At 41.1% G+C, this 22616-nt stretch overlaps 1 protein-coding gene across 2 annotated transcripts in view; it reads left to right on the top strand.

Annotated features, from left to right (window-relative positions):
• The first annotated feature begins 813 nt into the window (after nucleotides 1-813).
• SH3RF2 (SH3 domain containing ring finger 2) overlaps nucleotides 814-22616 on the top strand; it is a 108971-nt gene continuing 87168 nt past the window's right edge. For both annotated transcript variants that reach the window (XM_066591251.1, XM_066591252.1), the window contains exons 1-2: nucleotides 814-883; nucleotides 8573-9006. In XM_066591251.1, coding sequence (XP_066447348.1) covers nucleotides 8629-9006 — 378 coding nt within the window. In that variant the 5' untranslated portion in view covers nucleotides 814-883; nucleotides 8573-8628. The remainder of the gene's footprint in view (nucleotides 884-8572; nucleotides 9007-22616) is intronic.

Below are 22616 nucleotides of genomic sequence, written 5' to 3' on the forward strand. Positions count from 1 at the left end.
GTCTAAATGGTCCTTTATCTTGGGGTTTAATACATCCATTATAGGCTATGGGTGCTTTACTTACGTAATGAATACGCATGTTACATGTTAAATTGTTTCTGTCTGATCTCCTGCTCTTTGACCCAAGCCTATCCTGTTCAGCTTTCCTGATATCTCCTCTCCTGGCTTTGGCTAGTTTATTGACCACAATTGTTTTTTGACTCTGCACACAGACACATAACATCATCATGGAGAGGAGATGTGATTTCAGTAGTTAAAACAGTACTCAATCACTTACTATTAGCTGCAGGCGGATCTATCTAAGTCTCTGCTTCTGTCCCTCTTCCTCCCCCTCCGCTCAGCTCTCTATACACTTCAATGAGTAGGATGACTAATTTCCCTCCTACCCTTCCTGTTCTTCCATGGGGCAGCTAGTTGAATGAAAGGAAACCCCTAGTGGCCAGCATTTTGGAGGGATTTTAAAGCACAAAAATGTAATTTTAGGTAAATGAAGGGAATAGCATGTTTTCCAATTAGCACATTGGCTATCATATAAGCACAAGTTCTTTGAAAAGTTAGTGACCATTTAAATCTTCATGTAACCAGTCCTAATTATAAACTATGAATTGTGGTAAGATTTTGAGAGCAATGCATTCCATGTTTTATTGTGAGTGTAACACAAAAAAATCTAAGAAATCCTCTTCTGTATATCTCTAATGAATGTGCGGCTCCTAATAGGAAGCTATCCAAGTTCCTCTGCGAGTCATACCAATTATGAAGAATAGCAATGCAAGAGTTAAAAGGGCTGTGCGTGTTGATAGTTTAAAAGTAAGTAGAAGTTTCATTACAGCCACAGCTCCAGGAGCGAAACTGGTTTGCTCCTTGCGATCTCACGTGGGAGAAGGTCAGTGACTACAAAGAGTTTGACGATCTGTTTAGGATGTCCTTGTTGAAGTTTATGCATGAATATTACAAATCTGTATTTGCGGTTTTTAACCTTTTTTTTACATGATAAACCCGGGTAGGATGTGACTTTCAAGCAGTGATATTGTATTGTCTAAGCTTATTCTCCTGGCATTGAACTTAGATACAAAACCATGCAATAATAATTGGAATGCCACAACAGTAATACACATACCTCACGTATTTATGGGAGTTTAGTAGATAAGAAGAAATGTTACCTGGGAGCAATGGCCCAAAAAAGTCAAGGACACAAGATAATAGTGAACTGAAGCAAGCAATTGCAAACATTTATGTCAATGCCAAATGAACAAGAGTCTTAAGCAGCCACACATTTATTCAATGTATTTATGTACATCCAACAACAGTTTAGCTGTTACCAACAAGATGGCAAGTAATCCAATATTCTACTAGCAAAGAAGACATTTAATGGTAAATATAGAAGTAATGGGACATTAAACCAAAATCAATAGTTGGTTCTAATAGGATCACAACCATCTTATGCCAATAGAGCGGCTCTACATTCACCTTTTACGCACTATTCACATAGATAAATGTCTTAGCATTTCCTACATTAGGTTCTAAGCCGGGGTTTCTTAGTCATTTTGTGCCACAGACCCCATCAGTAGTCTTGTGAAGCCTATGGATGTCTTCTAAGAATAATGTTTAGAATTGTGAAGTCGTGTTAAGGGTAAATTACATTTGGAGATCTTTTTAACAAACGTACTAAGATATGAAAATGTGATTTCCATGTCCATCGATGGACCCCTTAGAGGTCCGTGGACTCTGGTTAAGAACACGTTCTGAGTCAGTGGCCTCAACCTGCCGCTCAGCCGTTGTTACAAAAGTAGAATTCCCAGCATTCATTGATAGCCGTCGATCACCAATCTAATGCAAGGCTTGTATCTAGAATGAGATTGGATATAGATTGCCCTTCTTTGTACTGTACTCTCTTTTATATATTTTTTCCCATTGATGTTTGCTGATAGCTTTTTCCATATAGCTATCACAGGCGAGTATGAGGTCACAGTAATTTAACAAATGGAGTGATGGGTGGTCAACTTGAATCCTCTTGGTGCACTGCCTGCCAACTTTCTAGATTTTAGTGATTTGACAGTAAAAGAGGATTATTTAAGAAACATTATAAAGGCGGGTGGTCCCCTTGTCCAGGATCCCCTTTATGAGCTACATAGGCAAGTCACTGTGTAAGAGCTGCTCTCACTCCTGCCTATGCATTACATTTTTGGCCATTTATTTGAATTAGTCATACATTTCCACTATGGACACTGCAAGGGGATCGTATCCCCCAGCGCTAAGAACTGTTCACATATTGTTTATTGCTCATTAATGCTGCTATTGTAAAGTTTAAAGAGTTACTGTATAAGAGAAGCATAATTCTGATAACGGCAGATAGCTACAGTGTAGGTCCCTCTAATGATCCAATATATCGCATTGGAGGCAAATAAACACATTAATGGATAGCTCGAGCAAGGGTTAAATATTAAATTCTAATTATTTGGGTGTGCCATCCTCTTAATCAGTAGCTGAATAATGACTGCTCCGGCGGTACATCATTCCTACTTTGTAGACTAATTTATAGAGGCGGCATTGGCTTTTCTACCCTTACATTACACATAGCATACATGAATTAAAAGCATAATATCTGCAATCTGTGGTCTGGTAGTGCATACTGCAGGCAACATAATCACACGAAAGACTGAAAGCAAGCATATACTGCTGATATACTTTGTGATGGATGCCGGTGTATATAATGCCTGTAAGATGTTTCGGCACTAAGTGCTGAATTCCTATACAGTCCATGCCTCAAGGGACTGCAGGGATTGAGGAATGTTCAATTACCAGTAAAGAGATCTCTGCACTCCGACCTCCATCCAGAATATTATTTTATATGTACACTTGGCTACCGCCCAATATTTCAGTATTCACCTAGCAGCTAGATTCTAGTTGTTATCTGTCTCTTATACCAAATAAGCATTCCCTGCCATGCAGTCTATAATTAAATAGCTATAGTCACTGTTTAAAAGCCCTCTGTCTTAAGATGTCATAGGCATTGATTTTTTTTCTTGGCGTATCCTGCTTTTTTTAATGGGATTCGCTGAAAAACTTTGTGTCTATAGACATAGCTTGAAACTCCCCTGTTAATTATCAGGGGAAAGATGGGTCAGGCGGGTTTGAGTTTTAATTCTTTGTTCCTATGGGGATAAGCAGTGTCCAAGAAAAAATCCAGGTATGACTGTTTTCAGATGAGCAAATTAATTTTCCATTTTTGGGCTATGTTTTGCGGACCATAATAAAAATCTATTAACCTATTTACATGAGCATGTACTACTTTTGTCTGTTTTATGTAAAATACGCCCTTTATAGTCTATGGACAGGGATTAGAATATGGATGCACCTGTATTGCATGCATATTTCATCAATATTGGTCTGTATTTGCATTTATTGGTATAATTATGTTCTGTTGGGCAAAAACAGATCAGTACTTGACCAGTGGAAATTAAAATCAGTGTAAGCACATATGAAGGCAAATGCAGATCAAATACTGATGCCAATAGATTCAATACATTTTTATTAAAGATGTGTTACAATACGCTCATGGAAAACTGGCTAAGGACATGCTCACATGGGGCGGAAAACAGTTGGAAATTCTGCAGCATTTCCGCATCCAAAACAGAGTGAAAATTAGCACTGTTAACCAAAAAGCAGCTGCGAAACTGCAATGCTTGCGCTGTCAGCGGGCCTCGGAATCCAGCAGTCTCTACTGAGCGCAACACCGTTGGTTAGGTGACGCCAATTACACATCACCTGACCAGTGGCCTGGCGCTCACCAGAAGCCGCCGGGTGCTGGGGCACACTGACAGCACAAGTATTGCAAGGTGAGGGGAATGCTGTATCTGCTAAAACGAACTGGCACGTGCGCAAATACGCTCGCCACTATGGAGTGTATTAGCGCATGAACCAGGTAAACCATTCAAATGTCACGCTACACTGCGCTGAAAAAAAAAAAATACAGAAAAAAACCCAGGAAGATAAGTGCTGCCCTTTTTTTCTTGCACATAGAAAAATGATATGTAAGAAAGATAGGGCAAGTCCTATCTTTTCTCACATGTAGTGATTAGGGATGAGCGAGTATACTCGCTAAGGCACTACTCGCTCGAGTAATGTGCCTTAGCCAAGTATCTCCCTGCTCGTCCCGAAAGATTCGGGGGCCGCCGCAGCTGACAGGTGAGTTGCGGCGGGGAGCGGGGCAGAGCGGGCGGGAGAGAGGGAGAGAGAGATCTCCCCTCCACTCCTCTCCGCTCTCCCCCGCAGCTCCCCGCCCCACGGCGGCACCCGAATCTTTTGGGACGAGCGGGGAGATACTCGGCTAAGGCACATTACTCGAGCGAGTAGTGCCTTAGCGAGTATACTCGCTCATCCCTAGTAGTGATAACTTGCGAGAATCCCCATAGTAAAAACAAAACCATTGAAATCAATGGTTTCGTTTTGTCATGTTTCGTGGCGTAAAGCGGGACAAAACCACGGCCGTCTGAAGAAGCCCTAAGAGAGGCACTGCACAGAGGTACAACACATAAGGCTACAAGATTCCAGATTTATTCTTTATTTTCTCCTGAAGATACATTTTAGGCATTCCCTGTAATATCCACCATGGGTTCTGTTTGGAAAACATATAGATTAAACTTTAAACAAAGTCGTCTGTGTTTGCTCCCTGCATGTTATTGTAATGTGCGGTGCATGTAAACATTCATGTTAGGTGTGGTATGTAATTACTTATTTGCAATGCCCAACCAGTTCCTGTATGAATTCAGCTTATAGCAGATACATAAGGTGAAACGTATCTAATTACTTAATGTATTGAGTCAGTGCATTCCTCCTATATTGTTTTCTTACATTGTCTTTGGCGTGCCCCATTTTTCAAGATGATTGGCACTCGGGTTTCTTGATGATTCCCGCATTACATTTCTACAGAACAAGTCTAAGCAGTGCAATGAACAAAATGAAAAACTCCCGTGAATTTAGTGAGTAGGATTTGAGTAGAGCATTGTTATACAGGCCAAGAGTTTTAGTTATCTGGGACATCTGCCATTTATAATTAGTGAAATAACTCATTCTGCCTTCATATACTTAAAGGGAATGTATTCACCCCTCATTTTTTTACTAATTAAAACCAGATAGTAAAACATGTAATTTTTTTAAAATCAGTTTTTACTTCCTGATGGTAGATACTTTATTCTCTTGTCTGTACATGACTATGGGGGTTGCCATCTTGCCTTTGGGAGAGTGTTCTAGGCATGCTCTGTGACCTGTACAGAGGTCATTGTGTGTGTGGGGGGAGGTGAGTAGATAAGCTGTGATTATCACTTATTGTAAATGGTGTTATGGTGAATCCTGTCTATATAGAGGTGATTGCCTTTAATTATCATCCTGCCTGACTGTAATGATAATGAGATGACTGTTGAAAAGTATTCTCTCTAAGCCAGGAAGTGTCAGACTATTATTAGGCTCATTGTTAGTTGTTTTTTTTTTTTAAATATAGATTGGTACATTAAAAAAAGAAATCACTCAAAGTAAAAAAAATATGTTTAATATAAAAACTCGATTTATATAGTAGGTCATTTTCCGATGACACGTTCCCTTTAAGTGGTGGTATAAATGGCTTCTTTGTTGATTACATTTATTTTGCCTGGACTCCTCGTCCTTATTTCATTATTTAAGGATATGGTGTATGTAATTGTAGACGGATTAATAGATGTGGGATATGGTGTCACAGTTTTTGTATATCTATTACCCCAGATTAGAGATGAGTGAACGTACTCGGTAAGGGCGATTTCGCAATCGAGCAACGCAATTTTCGAGTACTTCACTACTAAGGTGAAAAGTACTCGGGTGCGCTGTGGGGCGGGGGGTTGCAGAGGGGAGTGGGGGTAGCAGCGGGGAACAGGGGGGAGAGACCTCTCTCTCTCCCTCTCCCCCCCCACTCCCCGCTGCAACCGCCCGCTCACCCACAGCGCACCCGAGTACTTTTCACCCGAGTAGTGAAGTACTCGAAAATCACGGTGCTCGATTGCGAAATCGCCCTTACCGAGTACGTTCGCTCATCTCTACCCCAGATATAATGGCTTCACGATATTTGTTGAAAGTTTCCAACATGTGATGTAACTATAGTTTTGATTTTAGACATATATTCCTCACAATAAATGTTGTAAAATATCTGTATATACTACCGTATATAGGGTAGGAATAAAGGCAGAGCTGGTTTGGCACGATCATATGACACACATATGATTAACAACCCTCTGCTTTATGCCTTACAAATGCCTATCAGGTGTGGATTTTTTGTTAACTAACTATCTGTAGTTCTCCTTTTAAGTGTTTTTTTATATATCATTTTTATGTTATGCTATTGTTGTGTTTTTTGTTGTTACTTTTGCAGTCTTAGGCCTCCTTCCCACGAACGGATTTACGCCGCGTAAATTCGCGGCAAAAATCCGCTGCGTGGCCCCCTGCTATTAGGTTCTATTGAACCTAATAGCACAATGCTCACGATGCGTAATTCCACCGCGGAATTACGCACCGCGATTTCTCCCGTCCTCACCCGCAGCATGCTCTATTTGCTGCGGGTGAGGACGGGCTGTACGCGCTGACGGCTTCCATTGCAATCAATGGAAGCCGTCCGTTCACGCTATCTCCCGCTGTAACCAGCGGGAGATAGCGTGAAAAAACGCTTCCCCACCTACCGCCGCGCGTCATATGACGCGGCCGGCGCGTCACGTGACACTGCCGGCCGCGTCACGTGACGTGGTGGGCGTGTCACACGACGCGACGGCGGTGGGCGGGGAAGCGTTTTCACGCTATCTCCCGCAGGTAAGTATAGGGGCTCTGGGGGGCGCCGTGACGGGCTTCACTGCGTAATATTACGCGGCGGAGCCCGTCACGCTCGTGGGAAGGAGGCCTTAGGGCGCCCACCCACTGGCGTTTGCGATTTTCGTGCGTGAAAAACGCAGCGTTTTCGCGGCGTTTTTCCCGCGTTTTTGCGGCTTTTCCATTAATTTCCATTGACTTTCATGGGTGCATTAGGAGAAAAATAAGGACACATATGCAACTGACAGTTCCTATGTTAAAAATCGCAACGCAACGCAAAAAAAAACGCCAGTGGACAGGAGTACATTCAATTCTAATTGCTCTTGAGAAAAAACGCAAAACGCAAAGAAAAAAAAATCGCCAGTGGGTGGGCGCCCTTAAGGTAACAAGATAGTTAACATTGTCTCACTAATGGCCCTTCTACATGAGACGATTCTCGTTTAAACGAGCGCACGAGCGGGTGACGTCACCACTAGTTGTTCACGCTCGTGCAGAATGTTTAGACAAGTAGATCATTGCTGAGTATCGCTCACTTCTCGCTTAGTACTTTACATGCCTATGTGAAACACTAAGCGGGGAGCATTTAGTCATAACAAGAAGTGAGCAAGCCGGCAATGATTTTTATGCAGGGTGAAACTAAGCAACAAACGAAAAGCGCACAATGGCTTTGCGTTTAGACATAACGATTATTGCGCACTTTTGTTCATTTGAATGAATTTTGAGCGACAATCGTCATGTGTAAATGGGCCATTACAATTAGTTATCTTAGGCCGGCTGCACACAACCAAATTTGCATTGCCGAATCTGAGGCCGGCTTCTGCCTCTGGGTTCTGCAGCAAGTAACGTCCATAGCATGCTATGCGAAAGTGATTCTTCCTGCACACTCGCAGAAAGCAATTGCGGTTTCCACAAGCGGAGGAAAATCGCAGCTTGTATTATTTTTGTGTTATGTCCGCACAAACGGTTTACATTGAAGTCAATGGAAGCCATCTGACCAACGGCCCATCCGCAATTGCCATTGTGGATAGGTCGCGGGTACGCACTTCATTGCCTAGTGACTGTGCCGGAAAAAAATGTAAAAAAAAATCTGTACGGCACATGACCGACGGCGAACCGTGTAAACTATCCGCAGTACAGATGAAGAGACTTCAGGACAGGTGCGCATGGACGCCGGCCGGGCACAGTGTTGGCTTCCGCTGCAAGCTATGTTCGTGTGCAGCCGGCCTTAGACTACTGTTATCTGCATACTCATGTACATCTGGCCTAAATAAGGCTTATCAGCACAGTGTAAATAGGTAGGAACAAAGACTACACAATATATCCTTGGCAGTCAGTATCTTTCCAAACAAAACTTCTTTGCAGTTGAATGCACAGAGATTCTACCCATGGATGCTATATACCCTGGGCAGTGGCTAGGGTGAGGGGGGCAGCGATTCCCGATTCTTCCTGGTAGCACCAGCTACCTGTCATAGCAAAGCAACTTAGAACCTGACAAGCAGATGATGAGAAGGCAGCATTTTATAGCTTCCATTGTAATTGTGAATCACAAATGACTCACTTTAGAACTGAGCTGTAAAACTAAGGTGCACATCTGCAACTGTCTTGTGAGGCATTGCTCTGTAATGTCTGTGGGAGAGATTTCTTCTCCAGATATATGCTGTGAGGTTTAAAGATCCAACAACTGGTCTGCTGTGAATGGTGTACCTGCACATTCATACCTTGCTCATTTTTCATTCTTTTTTTTTTCCAGTGGGGATGACCATGTAGATTTGCTCTTTTTGGTTCCAACAAAAATCCTTGGTTACCATGGATGAATTAGTTGTCCTTGACCTGCTGATCTGCCCAGTCTGTTTAAGGAAATTGGATGCAACTTCCAAGGTGTTACCATGCCAGCATACCTTCTGCCAGCCATGCTTACAGCGGATATTGAAAGCCCGAAAAGAGCTGCGATGTCCAGAATGCAGAATCCCAGTATATTGCAGCATAGAACAGCTACCGGCAAACTTGCTCCTGGTCCGTCTGTTGGAGAGCATAAAGAGTGGGGAAGGCCTGTCGAGAAAGAACTCCTTACAAAGAGTGGGAGGAATGTTTACAAATGATTCTTTTCGGAGGGCTCGGGATCAGAAGATGATTCATGAATCACAATACAGTCTGCTCCCAAAGACAAAACTGCCAATAGAAGGGGTAAGGCACTAAAGAATTTCCCATATTTTCAATGTTATTTGTGTATGTCAGTTTAATATTTGATTATTGTTCATTTGATGCCTACAAAGAAAGAGGAAGCCATTTTGAATCTATCTATCTATCTAACTATCTATCTCATATCTATCTATCTAACTATCTATCTCATATCTATCTATCTATCTATCTATCTATCTATCTATCTATCTATCTATCTATCTATCTATCTATCTATCTATCTACAGTGTGTATTTCTCATATTGGTGTACATTTTCATTCTAAGTGCATTTTTTGTTAATGTGCTGCCAAGCAGGATTATAATATATGCATACTTTTTTTCCATTCCACACAATTCAGGCAATGTCTGTTGTGAAAATGTGCCCGGGTATGTTTGATTTGGCCTACACTTCTAAGAAACCATTGCATTAAATGATATCATGTTTTGTGCATGTCTGTACTTGGAAATATTCATGTGAACTAGAATATTTTAAGCTTAGACTGAATGTTATTCGATACTCTCTTAATAAGAACAGTGGGATTTTATGTTCATGTCTCACTCGGCCCGTAACCTCACCTCTATCAGATAAACTTGGAGGAATGGGCTGAACATGTTTTTTATGAAGTGTTAAGTATTAATTCTTCAGGTTTTTGAGCCAAAGCCAGAAATGCATTCAAATGATGGATTCCTGCTGGATCCAGCAAGCCAGCATGGTATAGAGCAGGAGGAGGTGGGAAGATTGCATATATAGTTTTATGGGAAAAGATTCAATATAACTTGTATTTAGTTCATTTAAATCCCTGCTCTTCTCGTGCTCATGCTCCAGTAGGCAGTCTTGTCAGTTTTTGACAGCTTGTCCTTTATGACTGTGTACACAGAAATAGCTGTCAATCACTGATAGGACCGCCCACTGGACTCCTAAGCATGAGAAGAGCAGGGATTTAAATGAATAATATACAAGTTATACTGAATCTTTTTCCATCGAACTATATATCAATCTGCTCAGATCCTCCTGCTCTGTAACATGCTGCCTGCAGAATGGATTTTCAAGGTTCCCTTTAAGTTGATCTCCGACCTGAAATGTCTTCCATCTATACAAAGTAGGCTTCAAAGTAAAGGAAAGCAGTTTTGGTTCTTCTTGTCATGCGCAGCTTACTTGTACTACAATTTCAAGAAAAGCCAGCAATGCTTATCATTGGAATCCCTATAAGTCCAACTTACAAACGTATTATGGTGGGCTGCCCATAACTTATAACATAGGAAAAAGTAGACATTGTGATTGTCCCATCCTCCACATTTGTTTCAAAGAAGAGAAAATAGCGGCATATTTCCTTGAACATTAACATTAGGATTTAAACCCTACAGTGCTGGATTAACTAAGATGGTCACATGACTTTTCTCACTTCCTGATGCATTGCTAACACATTGGTAGTCTAAGACTCAACACACTGCTCTGATTGGCCAGTGCTGTTCATTGCTAGAATGCAGAGAGGCAAAATTAAAAATTCTTTGGGTCCTCAAGTCAAAATTGGGCTGGATTCTCAAAGACCTACATGTCATCGTCAGGGACAAATGTGCACCTTTTAGGCGTATTGCTTGCCCATCTTTGTAGTGACCCCAATAATGTTTTATATAGAAACCCCAGATCTGTAGTCTGTGCTGTAAACGGGCTTATGTAGTGAATGCTGGCACTATGCTACAAGAGCACAAGTTGAAAAATGAGTTGGCGCATCAAGAAGAAAAGTGAGAGAAACTTCTCTGTACCTGAACAAGGCTCTCAATACATGTCATGGGAAGAGCAAACCACATTTATTTTCTCTGAAAACTCGGCAAGTGCTTGTAAAATATATGGAGAAAGCTCTTTTTCAGATCATACAGGCATTTAGTCCAATTATTAGTTTTACTGATAGTGTAGAAGGACAGGTAATGAAGTCAGACAGGTAGCAGACATGCCGCTATGATGAAGCATCAGCCTGAATTCCAAAGAGGGTAAAATTATTCATATGTATGATTCCCATCGTGCAGATCTTACTAGTGCTTTTAAGCATAAAATTAATTTCATTGAATGACTAGTTTTAAAATACAGCTTTTCAATGTAATGTCGGCTGCTCAATTTCCACTTTGAAAGAAATCTTCCACAGCTTATTTAATACATTCTCAAAGTGGCCTCTCTCAGGAGCCATCATACGGGATACATTTTTAGCTTCTCCAGAGATATGTTCAAGAAAAAAAAAATCCAAGGTTTGTCAAGCAGTAAATTAACATAAAGTGCCGAGGCTTACATAGTGAAGAATAAAGTGCATTTAGGTTAGAGTCTTTAGCTATTTCCCTTTCGAATTATAAGAACATTAGTTAAAAATAATGTAAGGAAAAATAATCAGACCCATTCTATAAAAACGCATAAACTGAGAGCTTAAAGCGCATATATTATACAATAACGTTCTGTATTACAGTGGAGCTATCATATGCCCTTCCAAGAAAAAGACAGAGGGTGCTCTATAATTATTAAATAGTGCATCTCCCACTAGGTTCAGTCATTAAAGAAATTTAATAACATTTTTATTAAACCTATTTAGCTATCGTTAACATGACATTACTTGATTTACAGCATTGTAGTACATTGTAGTTCAGTTATCATAATGCTTTAGATGTCAAGTTAACATTTGCTACATATATATGTGGTATCATTGTATCTTGACACCACCAGGAATTCCTAGTGGAGCCAAGATTGACAGGGGGCTGACGCCCCCTGTAACTGATTGGCTACACATCTTCTTAGGCAGCAGGTGCTGGAAGGCCACTAAAGATTTATTGAAAAGGGATACAGCGGCGGCCACACACCCACACCTCCATGGAAGTTTCCGTGCGGCGGTCCAGGAGGTCGAACCTGGTATCAGTGTAGAAGGGGTGCGGGGCATCCGATTGCCAGTTGTGAGCAGCCCTCACGAAGCACACGTGCGGCCCCCAGCACGGAGCTGACAGGTGGTAGCTGGGACACAGGGTTAGGACGGCGGACGGCACGGAGGGCTGAAGCGGCAGACACATAATGTAAAGAAAAATAATCAGACCCATTCTATAAAAACGCACATACTGAGAGCTTAAAGCGCATATATTATACAATAACGTTCTGTATTACAGTGAAGCTATCATATGCCCTTCCAAGGAAAAGACAGGGGGTGCTCTATAATTATTAAATAGTGCATCTCACACTAGGTTCAGTCATTAAAGCATTTTAATAAAATTTTTATTAAACATATTTAGCAATCGTTAACATGACATTACTTGATTTACAGCATTGTAGTACATTGTAGTTCAGTTATCATAATGCTTTAGATGTCAAGTTATCATTTGCTACATATATATGTGCTATTATTGTATCTTGACACCACCAGGAATTCCTGGTGGAGCCAAGATTGACAGGGGGGTGACGCCCCCTGTACCTGATTGGCTACACATCTTCTTAGGCAGCAGGTGCTGAAAGGCCACTAAAGATTTATTGAAAAGGGATACAGCGGCGGCCGGCGCTGCAGCTACGCACCCACACCTACAAGAAAGTTTCCGTGTGGCAGTTCAGGAAGTCGAACCCGGCATCAGTGTAGAAGGGGTGCGCGGCGTCCGATTGCCAGCTGTGAGCGGGTGAGGGCCCTCACAGAGCACACATGCGGCCCCCGGCACGGAGCTGACAGGTGGTGGCTGGGACGCAGGGCTAAGGCGGCGGAAGGGACGGACACGTGGGACGCATGCCTTAAATGCCGATCACCACAGTGGTAATGTGGCAGCATTTACAGGTAATAATGTAAGCCTAAGAAGAACAGTAACCCTCAGCCTAACCGTCCACGGCTGGCAGAAATGTCTCCACACGCTGGTATGACCTTCGTAACTTGCGCCAATTGAGAGATAGGGGTGTGAGAGGGGCGTTCCTCCTGTCAAACCCCTAGCTTCCGGTGGTGTCAAGGTACAATAATGCCTATATATGTTATGATCATTAATAACCTCAAAAGGGTTGTTTATCCAGGGATTATTCTGATTGCCAAATTGGAGTCAGGAAGGAATTTTTTTCCCTTAAATGGGGAAAATTGTCTTTTTTTTTTTCTTTTTGCATTCCTTTGGATCAACATTGGGGGTAATAGGAAGTGGTTATGTAGGGCTCCAAGGCCTTTATTCCGAATTGTTAGGCCTTATTTACACATTGTAGGATTGGGCTATGTTCAAATCTGCCCCAGAAACTCCATCCAGAGACTCTGCAACAGATCAGTGATAAAATCCTGAATAGAATAGCACATTATGATGCACTACTTCATCTGGGAAAATAGAGGGCAACTAGTTGCAAACCCCCTTATTGTAGACATCACTGAATGTCTGAAATTGTAAATGTCATCAATGTAATATTCTTACATGTGTCTATTACATATCAGATTACTTTGATTGAGTTTCCTCATTAATGCATACAAAATGAACATTTATTTCTTTCCTCTAGTATGTCTCCTTTAAATACAAGTGTATCTTTCGGTTTAGCGGTACGGTATATTTTCTTTAGGGAGATGTGTATAATATATGTTCTGCTTAAACCTGGGCTGGTGCCAAACAATGGATTTAGTGCAGCGACTATGAGCCGATGCTTTGATTTCAACAAGAGCACTTAATCATCGCATACATTAAATAACTATGCTTAGTGCTTTTATTAAGTAGGCGCAGTTTCCTCAGAATCTTTTATCCATTGTTAGATGTCACCGACGTTCTTTATATAGATATTATGAGGAAAAGATGACGACAGCCGCAGCTGAAGACTATTTAAATACATATAGGCAACCAGTATTATCCTGTTATTTCCCAGTCTTTCCCTTTCTATCACTTTTCCATAATCTTGACTAACAGTCTAAGGACCCTTTTTCCATTGGCCGATATCAGCAGCGCTTGGTTAACAGACTCTACTCTACAACTGTTCATGTTGCTCATTGTGCCCCTATTCACATTAATCACTGGCGGCAGCACATCCTGTCTTCACACGGGGAGATATGTTGCCGAGAAGCAAGAAGGCTTCACAAAGCACGTGATAAGCGTTTACTGGTTTTTACACTGGCAGTAGTCAGGCACATGAGTGCTGTAAGAAACCCCCATGGCCCATTCGGTCAATGCTGACTATTGGCTGTTGACAGGTCACCATAAGGGGGGTATATGCACAACTTAAAAAAAAAAAAAAAACACTACTGCAGTTTTCTGAGCCAAAACTAAAAAGTTGAATGAGAAACTACCAGAAATAACGCACAATTTTTTCCAAAAAATGTTGTATATGAAACTACCCTGTTTGTCTGCTACACGGCAGCAGACAAATAGGGTGGTTTCATATACAGCAGACAAGTGGTTGAATCACCTGTAGCAGAGTGATTACTGGAGACACACACTTACAATTGGCCCCATTCCCATAAGTGTTTATTATTCTGTTGCTCTGTCCTCAGAGCTGAAGAGCGAAAATACTGGAAGTGCTGGTTCCCGACACGTACGGTGCTAGACACACTCCATTGACTATGATAGGGTCTATCAGGTTTCCAACATGCTGCCCAGCATTTTCCCAAATAAAATAGTACAGCATGATGCGCTATATCATCCAGTATTTTATACCATATCTCTGTCGGAGGCTCCTGATGGAGCCTTAGTTGCAGATGTGACAATAGCATAAAAGGAAATTATGCATTTCTTTAGCATGGACATTAAAGTGCTAAGGCAGCAGAAATGCAGTCCTAAGTTCTCGCTCACTACCTGAAGGTTGCGAGTTCAATCCTCGCATCGTTCAGGTAGCCGGCTAAAGGTCGACCTAGCCATCCATCCTTCTGAGGTCGGTAAAATGAGTACCCAGCTTGGTGGGGGGTAATAAATAAATTACTTGAAAGCGCTGCAGAATAAGTTGGTGCTATACAAATAACAAGATTTATAACAAGATTTTATGAGCCAGAGCATGGAGCTGCTAATAAACTGTGGTTCCTAGGTAATCTATGAGTCACATAGATGGTCATTCATCTGAATAGCAGGTATTTAATAGCTTCCAGGGGTAAAATGATGTGCTTGCCAAGAATTACTAGATCTGATAGACGTGGCTCTCATATTGAAGGGATAGTCAATGATAAGACACCTTCTATAAAAAGGTTCCAAATAGAAGCTTCATAGTTAATATGGAAATGAATAGAAGACTATGGTGAGACTGTCTCAAGAGCGGAGTTTTACACCAGTCTTAATATGAACCTCACTAAAGTAAGATGCTCCAGTATATTAAGAAACACTCCTCTTTAAACATTTGGTGCATTTCAGGTTGTCCATGTGCCAAAACAAAGGAATGTATACCAGCTATCAGGTGGTTTCGATTTTTGGTATAATTGGTAGAGTTAGAGCATGCCGCGGTTTGTTTGCTGCGTGTGATTTCGCGCAGACAAACCGCGGCCGTCTGCATAGGATTGCGTGCTGTAATGCAGTCCTATGCAGGCGTCCTGGGGTGGAAATTCTGTGGGAATTTCCGCCCGTCTGCAGGCGGCCTTAGGAATTCTCATCTATGATGATGGCGAAACCTTCTTTACTCTATGCATGGAGAATGCCCCTCTGCTATCTGTTCTCAAGACCTGACAGGAGAGCAGGTTAGGGGTAATACTGAGAAAAGGCTCATCAGTTTGCTCCGACTGACAGAATTTACTAAGATTTTAGTCCTCCAGTCTGCAGTGCCTTGGAGAACAATACAAGCATAGAACACAAACAATCAGAAATTATTTATGCAAACCAATTACAAGAAGTCTTCATTTACAAAAACACACTGATTAAGGCCTCATGTCCACGGGGAAAATCAGATCCGCTGCAGATTCTACATGTAGAATCCGTAGCGGGTCCCTCCTGCCCCGCGGACATGAGCGCTGAAAAGAAGAATTTAAAAGAATTTACCCATCCGGCGCGGGCGGGGAAGGTCAGCTGTTCCTCACGGCCGGATCTTTTTTTTCGGCCGGCGGATGAATTCGTCACGCCGGCGGCACGTCGCCGGCACGTCGTCGACATGCCGCGCGCATGCGCCGGGCACATCCGCCGAGCCGAAGCAAGAAAGATCCGGCCATGAGGAATAGAAGACCTTCGCGGTCCGCTACGGATGGTAAATACTTTTAAATTCCTATTTTAGGTCTCCCGCGGATCCGGACGGCTTCCATAGGCTTCAATAGAAGCCCGCGGGAGCCGTCCCCGCGGGAGACCCGCACGAAAATGGAGCATGGTCCAGATTTTTTCATGCTCCATTTTTTTTTAAATCCCTTTTATTGACCATCCGCGGGTATTTATCTACCCGCGGGTGGTCAATGCATCCCTATGGGATGCGGATCCGCATGCGGGAGATCCGCTGCGGATCTTAAATCATATTTTGCCCGTGGACATGAGGCCTAAAAGGGAGTGCAAAGGTGTATATAGCCTATAAATTTATGCTCATTAGACTAAACTTGCTTAATCTCCACTCAAACATCCACCTTTCCCAAATCTTTCTGTAATATTATATTGTCCACCTTCAAGTTGACTACCTTACAGAGCTTAGAATAATCTCTAGACATTGAATTTGTATGCTGTAAGCCCTCTACAATGCCATATAGAAACAGATTAAAAAGAGAGCCTAATGCTGACCACTGGGGTATCCTGCCAGTAACTGGGATTCAGTATGAGGATCTGCCATTATTAACCACATTATAGTTCCTATTATTGAGCCAGATGGTAATCGAATTACGAATTTGCTCACTTTTTGGGTGTGAATGTCATTTAGACCTTGTGATTTTATCCTCAATTATGTGCAATAGTAACTTCTAAAGAAGTTGCACAAAAGCATTATTAAAGGATGCTGCTCTAATTATAATATGTAATAATCCATTAACATGAATATAATAGATACTGAATAAATGAAGTTGGCCGAACCTACCAATTTCAGTGGGACCACACAGCCATCTGATGTGTGTTAGGGTGGCTTATGGCAGATCATTTTTATGTGTTTCTGTTGAATACTTCCAAGGAATCCACAACGGGTTTCCAACCCAAAATAAATATGAGCTGGGGAGGATGCAGGTGGCAGGGAAACTGGATTGGAAAGGGTTATTAGAGAATTTACATTATCTACAATTATGAGCAGTCTTGAGCAACCGTGACTTCTGAAGAAGTTACACAACAAACGTCTACACTTTGCCCTAAGGATGGGCAGAAAAGTAACTGACTAGAAAATGCAAGTCAGCATTTTTTATTTCCTATCTCAAAACCTCATTAGAGCATGCTTCCTTCATTATGATAGTATGTAATATTCTATTAGCATGGATATACTGGATGAATAAAGGTGGCCATACACATTAGATTGCAGTTGGCCAAATCTACCAATTTAAGTGGGACCACACAGCCATCTAATGTGTATTAGATGTTTGCAGATGTTTGTTCAGCAGATATCGTAAAGAAAAAAAATGGGCATGTTGAATTTAACCCCTTGAAAACCAGGCTGACACTTTATAGGGATTTTACTCATGTGGCGGTTTTACTGCCCTATTTTTTTCCTTTAGCTATCAAAATTATTTTTGCTGCATTTTTTCTCTGTGACATATAGGGTTTTTTTTTTAAATATCTTCTTGACGAACTTTTTTTCAGTTTTATTGGGGGTAAAAAGTAAAAAAAAAGATTTGTTTAACATTTCTAGTTATTTTATTTAAAATTAATGTATTTAGGTTTAAATAAAGTATTGAAACAGGTTCCTCATTTTGTTTCGGACGTTTTGATATATAATATGTATGGTTTTGGATTACAGGGCGCTTATAGCGATGGTTTTGGTTGGTGTCGGTTTTGGGTTATTTTCATTCTTATGTATATATTGTTCTTTTATTCTGTAATTTTGTTTTACTCATGTATGTAATTATGTTTTTTACTATCTATGTCATATAATACCTCTGGGGGACATTCATTTTTTTTTTATTATTTGGCATTTTTCCACTGTAGCTGGGGCATCCATAGGAGCCCCAGTTATAGTGGAAAACATCCCCTGTAGTGATATTAGTCACTGGCAGAGCTGGTCAGGGTCTTCTGGGACCCTGCAGCTCTGCTGTAGCAGGGAATCCCAGGGGTCACATGACCCTCAGGCTCCCGTAGTAGAAGTTAAACTTCCACTTTCCCTTTTCAGTACACAGCGCTCATTGAGCACTGTGCACTCAGGGAAGGAGAAAGCAGAAAGGGTTAAAAACCCCTCCTGCTTCATCCTCCGGGTTATCAGCTGTTACAAACAGCTGACAACCCGTTCTGCTTTTGATTGATTTCAGAAGCAGGAGGCTTTAATCCCGCCGTAATGTTACATATGGCTGGGCTTAAAGCCCAGGACCAGGCGCCGTATATTTATAGTGCCTGGTCCTAAACTGGTTAACATGAGCTTTTCTTTTGTTCTCAAGGAAAATAAGCCTCTAACAGAGCCTTCTGGCAGTGTTTTAGGATCCTTTTACAGTCATAGATGTTATTCCAATGACAAGTGATGATGAATGAGATCGGCTCTTGTCTACCAGGCCTGTATACAGGCCAATTTAGAATGTATGTGGGATATACGATTGTTTGTCCCCTGTGAAATTTCCTTATTGTTGATAGTACATCCACCTTTCACGCAGGAAGATGTGCTGCTGATAACAATGTTTTTTTTTGGTAGCACGAAAAACACAGCTAATGAATGACCATTTGCTTGTTTGTCGGCTGATCAGGTGTAGCTTCACATGACCCAATGATCAAGGAAATGAACATGAATGTTCTTGGCTAGTCATTGGACCATGTAAAAGATCCTTCACTCCCTTCTCCCTACTGAGAACACATGCACACTCACCCGAACAGAGGATGCTTGTGTAGGGGAGATCCGGAGGAATAGCTGTTGGCTAAACGAGCTATTCCTCCCAACAGCTGTTGAAGGTATATGGTCACATTAAGAAACCATTTGGCAACTTTATTCCTATTACACCAAATACATTTTAGAGTTATAGTAAAAACAAAGTCTACAACCCCGTACTGGTGGTGGCCATATTAAAAAAACATTTGGAAACTACTGTAGATTAATGTGAAGGATGTTTTATCTTTCTATAATTATATATCAAATAGCTGACCTAGAAACGTTCCAGCAAGTCCTTAGACTGATTTCTAATGATATATCCACCCAAACTAGTAATTATGAAGTGCACGTATTTGGCAAAAAACAAGGTGTACCTTTCATTATGAACATGACTCACTCCTTCAGAATATGAGTCATTTGCTAGCATGGACCATGGACATCAGCTTCATTGTAGACTTTCAATAGATGGATTTATCTGCAGAGAAAACATATTATGGGTGGATTGGAGAGCTCACATTTTGTAGTTTTGCAACAAAGAAGCCTATTACCAATTACTAGGCCTTGGAGACAAATGGCATCTTCAAACATTAAATAATAATTTAGGGAAGGCAGATAGGAAACAAGCAACCCTTTATTTAGTTAGGTTGTCCTTGTAGTGGGGCACTTCGATTATATGTGTGACTAGCACCCTATACAAGTCTTAACTAAATACAATTTCTCCTGCTGAAGTATCTTAAACTTTTTGGAGAGAGCATAGCTCTTCATCATATCCTTCAAAAAGAGTCTCCATCATGACCTCATGTGCAGAGAGAATTCTCTGATCAATATAGTAGTATCAACCTGCCGTGTTGCACAATATCACATTATTTCCTGCAGCTAACTCATATACTCATGTGAATTTCATTGTTCCTAAAGCTCTAGTTGTATCATGTTTATAGGCTACATCAGAAGGATATACTGCATTTTGGTGAAAAGATTTTTTAAAAGTACCCTGTAAAATACCTAAAGGTATCTATGGGCCAAGTAGTTGCCAGAATTGTGTCCTTTTGGCATATGTTTGAGCTGTCAACATCTGGAAAAGTGTATTGTGCATTATTAGGCTCCATTCACATGGGACTGGTCAGTTGCAATAAAAACCACACCAAAAACTGCATTTGCAAAATTGTATGCGATTTTTGCCGCATTTTACTAAAAACACACCTGGTTTCACCAATGCAGTGCGGTTTTTACCACAACCAAACTACCCTGTTTGAATGGAGCTTTAAGGTATGTAAAAAAAATGTATACGTTTTTACTGTATTGGCTAAAAGTTGAAAACTTATTTTTGAAGAGAATCTTTCTTTTTTAACAGTGCATTCTCATCTTAAGCATTCAGGGTATGTCCACATCGCTGCTTTCTCGGTTCTTACCGAATTCTTACATAACTCTGTTGGCTTCAAAAGAGAGGGCCCTTTCTAGAGTCCCATGTGTCGCAGAGTGTTAAGGCAGCAGAAATGCAGTCCTAAGTTCTGGCTCTGACCTGCAGGTTGCAAGATCAATCCCCGCATAGTTTATGTAGCTGGCTCAAGGTTGACTCAGCCTCCAATCCTTCCGAGGTCATTAAAATGAGTACCCAGGTTGGTGGGGGTTAATAGATTACCTGTAAATTAAGTTGGCACTATGCAAATACAAACATTTAATTGAACTGTAAGGAATACAATATAATTAATGATGATCCATTGGTTCAATATTGATCAATGAAATTTGTGCACTATTTTGGGAAGAATTGTATGAACCATTTACTTGTCATTATATGAGTCATTTACTTGTCAAAGTACTGCTTTACAATATGTAATGCATGTTAACAGTACATTATATGAATCGCTGATCCCTACATAATCTGATACTGTCGGCATGAATTAGACACTGTCAGACTGTATAGTGATACCGCCCAAACGGGTGACACTCAGCTGTTAATTTATTCCAAATTTCTAGGAGGAATAACACAATGCAGAACTGTAAGAAAAGATGCTCCGAGCTGGTATATTATTGGGAATGCAACTATTTCCTAGAACTGGGAAGCTCCCACAGGTCCTCGTTAATGCTGTTTTACTGATATTAATATCATGTTGTGATTTATAACTTTGAACTAAACATTTTAGTCAGGTAGCTAGAGGTGATTTTAGCTTTTTTGCTGCTTGAGGTAGAAGGTGAATTTATTCCCCTCCTTGTGGAGATTAAAAAGAGAAAAAGGATAGGTCAACGTGGAGCATGATGCAAAGTAGGGTTGCCAACCATCCAGAAATTCCTTGATAGTCTGTTAAAGGCAGATTTTTTTGCAGTGTCCATGAAAAATATTAGGTGGGTCTATGAATTTTTTGAAGCTGGTTGTAAATGAGCAGGTTATTATGATTATAACTATCATTAGTTTACAGTCCACCATAAATGCTGGTAATGAGTTCAGTGTCTGATCTACAGACATGTATCACTTATAATCTTTATCATTCCGTATGTTTTTCCATTGCGTCTATAAACAATGTTGGCTGTGCACGATTTTTGGATATATTGTCCCGAAAAGTGAAAAATTCAGGTTGTCAACCTTGATGTCGGACAGTAAATTAACATGTCAACGGCCTACTGCCTACTGTTGAATGTAACTTCCTCTGTGGCAGGATGTGTCTGTGGTACAGGAACTCTATGACTAATTGTCCTTCTTGAGGCAGGGGAGACCTTAGTGTTGGTATTGGCAGTGTACTTTCCAAAATACTACTCCTGAGATGGAGTGCTTGCCTTGCCTCTCATGCAGTGCACCATTGCAGGTAGTCAAAAGTAATATACAATTCGATATCAAGTAACATTTTTGAGTTACGGTGTACATATTTATTTTATTATCTAAGCAGAATCAAACTCTGTGTGGATTCACTTGGTATTATATCTTCATAGGGTTTGGAGCTAGGGATGAGCGAGCATACTTGCTAAGGACAATTACTCGATCGAGCATTGTCCTTAGCGAGTATCTCCCCGCTCGGAAGAAAAGGTTCGGCTGCCGGCGCGGGTGAGAGGTGAGTTGCGGCAGTCAGCAGTGGGGAGCGGGGGGGGGGGGGGGGAGGGGGAAAGGGAGAGAAAGATCTCCCCTCCGTTCCTCCCGGCTCTCCCGCGGCTCTCCCCGCCCACCGCTGGCAGCCGAATCTTTGCTCCCGAGCGGGCAGGTACTTGCTAAGGGCAATGCTCGATCAAGCAATTGCCCTTAGCGAGTATACTCGCTCATCTCTAGTTTGGAGCCCTATTTTTAATTTGAAAGTCTAGTCAAAAAGTCATATATGTTGCACAATATGACTTTTCGACTAGACTTTCAAATTGAAAATTAATTTCCATGATCGTAGACTCACTTTTAAGAGAAGACATAAGTATTAGGTACTTATAGTAGTAGATCTTCAACAAAACAATTATCATAAAATATAGGAGTGGCGCTAAGCTATCACCTCATCCTGTGTGATTGGATTCATGTTCATACTCGCAGAAAGTCGCTTCTAGGAGCGTTGTCAGTCAATATCAATAAACAACTATATTAGTACTTGAAAAGTAATCACTATCAGGTAGATGTTTTCTGAACATACTGTTTATTGCATCATTTTATTTTTATTATTTATGATGTTTCAGTTCTAGGAATAAGACTCCTTGTACCGCGGAACTTGAGTCCTAACAATCAAATCTTGAGTAGAAAGACATCATTCAATTAAAGAGTCAATAAGCTTGTAAAAGATTTCTAGTACAAAGCATCTAGTTACTGATAGG

This window comes from Eleutherodactylus coqui, chromosome 2, assembly GCF_035609145.1.
Source record: "Eleutherodactylus coqui strain aEleCoq1 chromosome 2, aEleCoq1.hap1, whole genome shotgun sequence".
NCBI classification, from domain to species: Eukaryota; Metazoa; Chordata; class Amphibia; order Anura; family Eleutherodactylidae; genus Eleutherodactylus; species Eleutherodactylus coqui.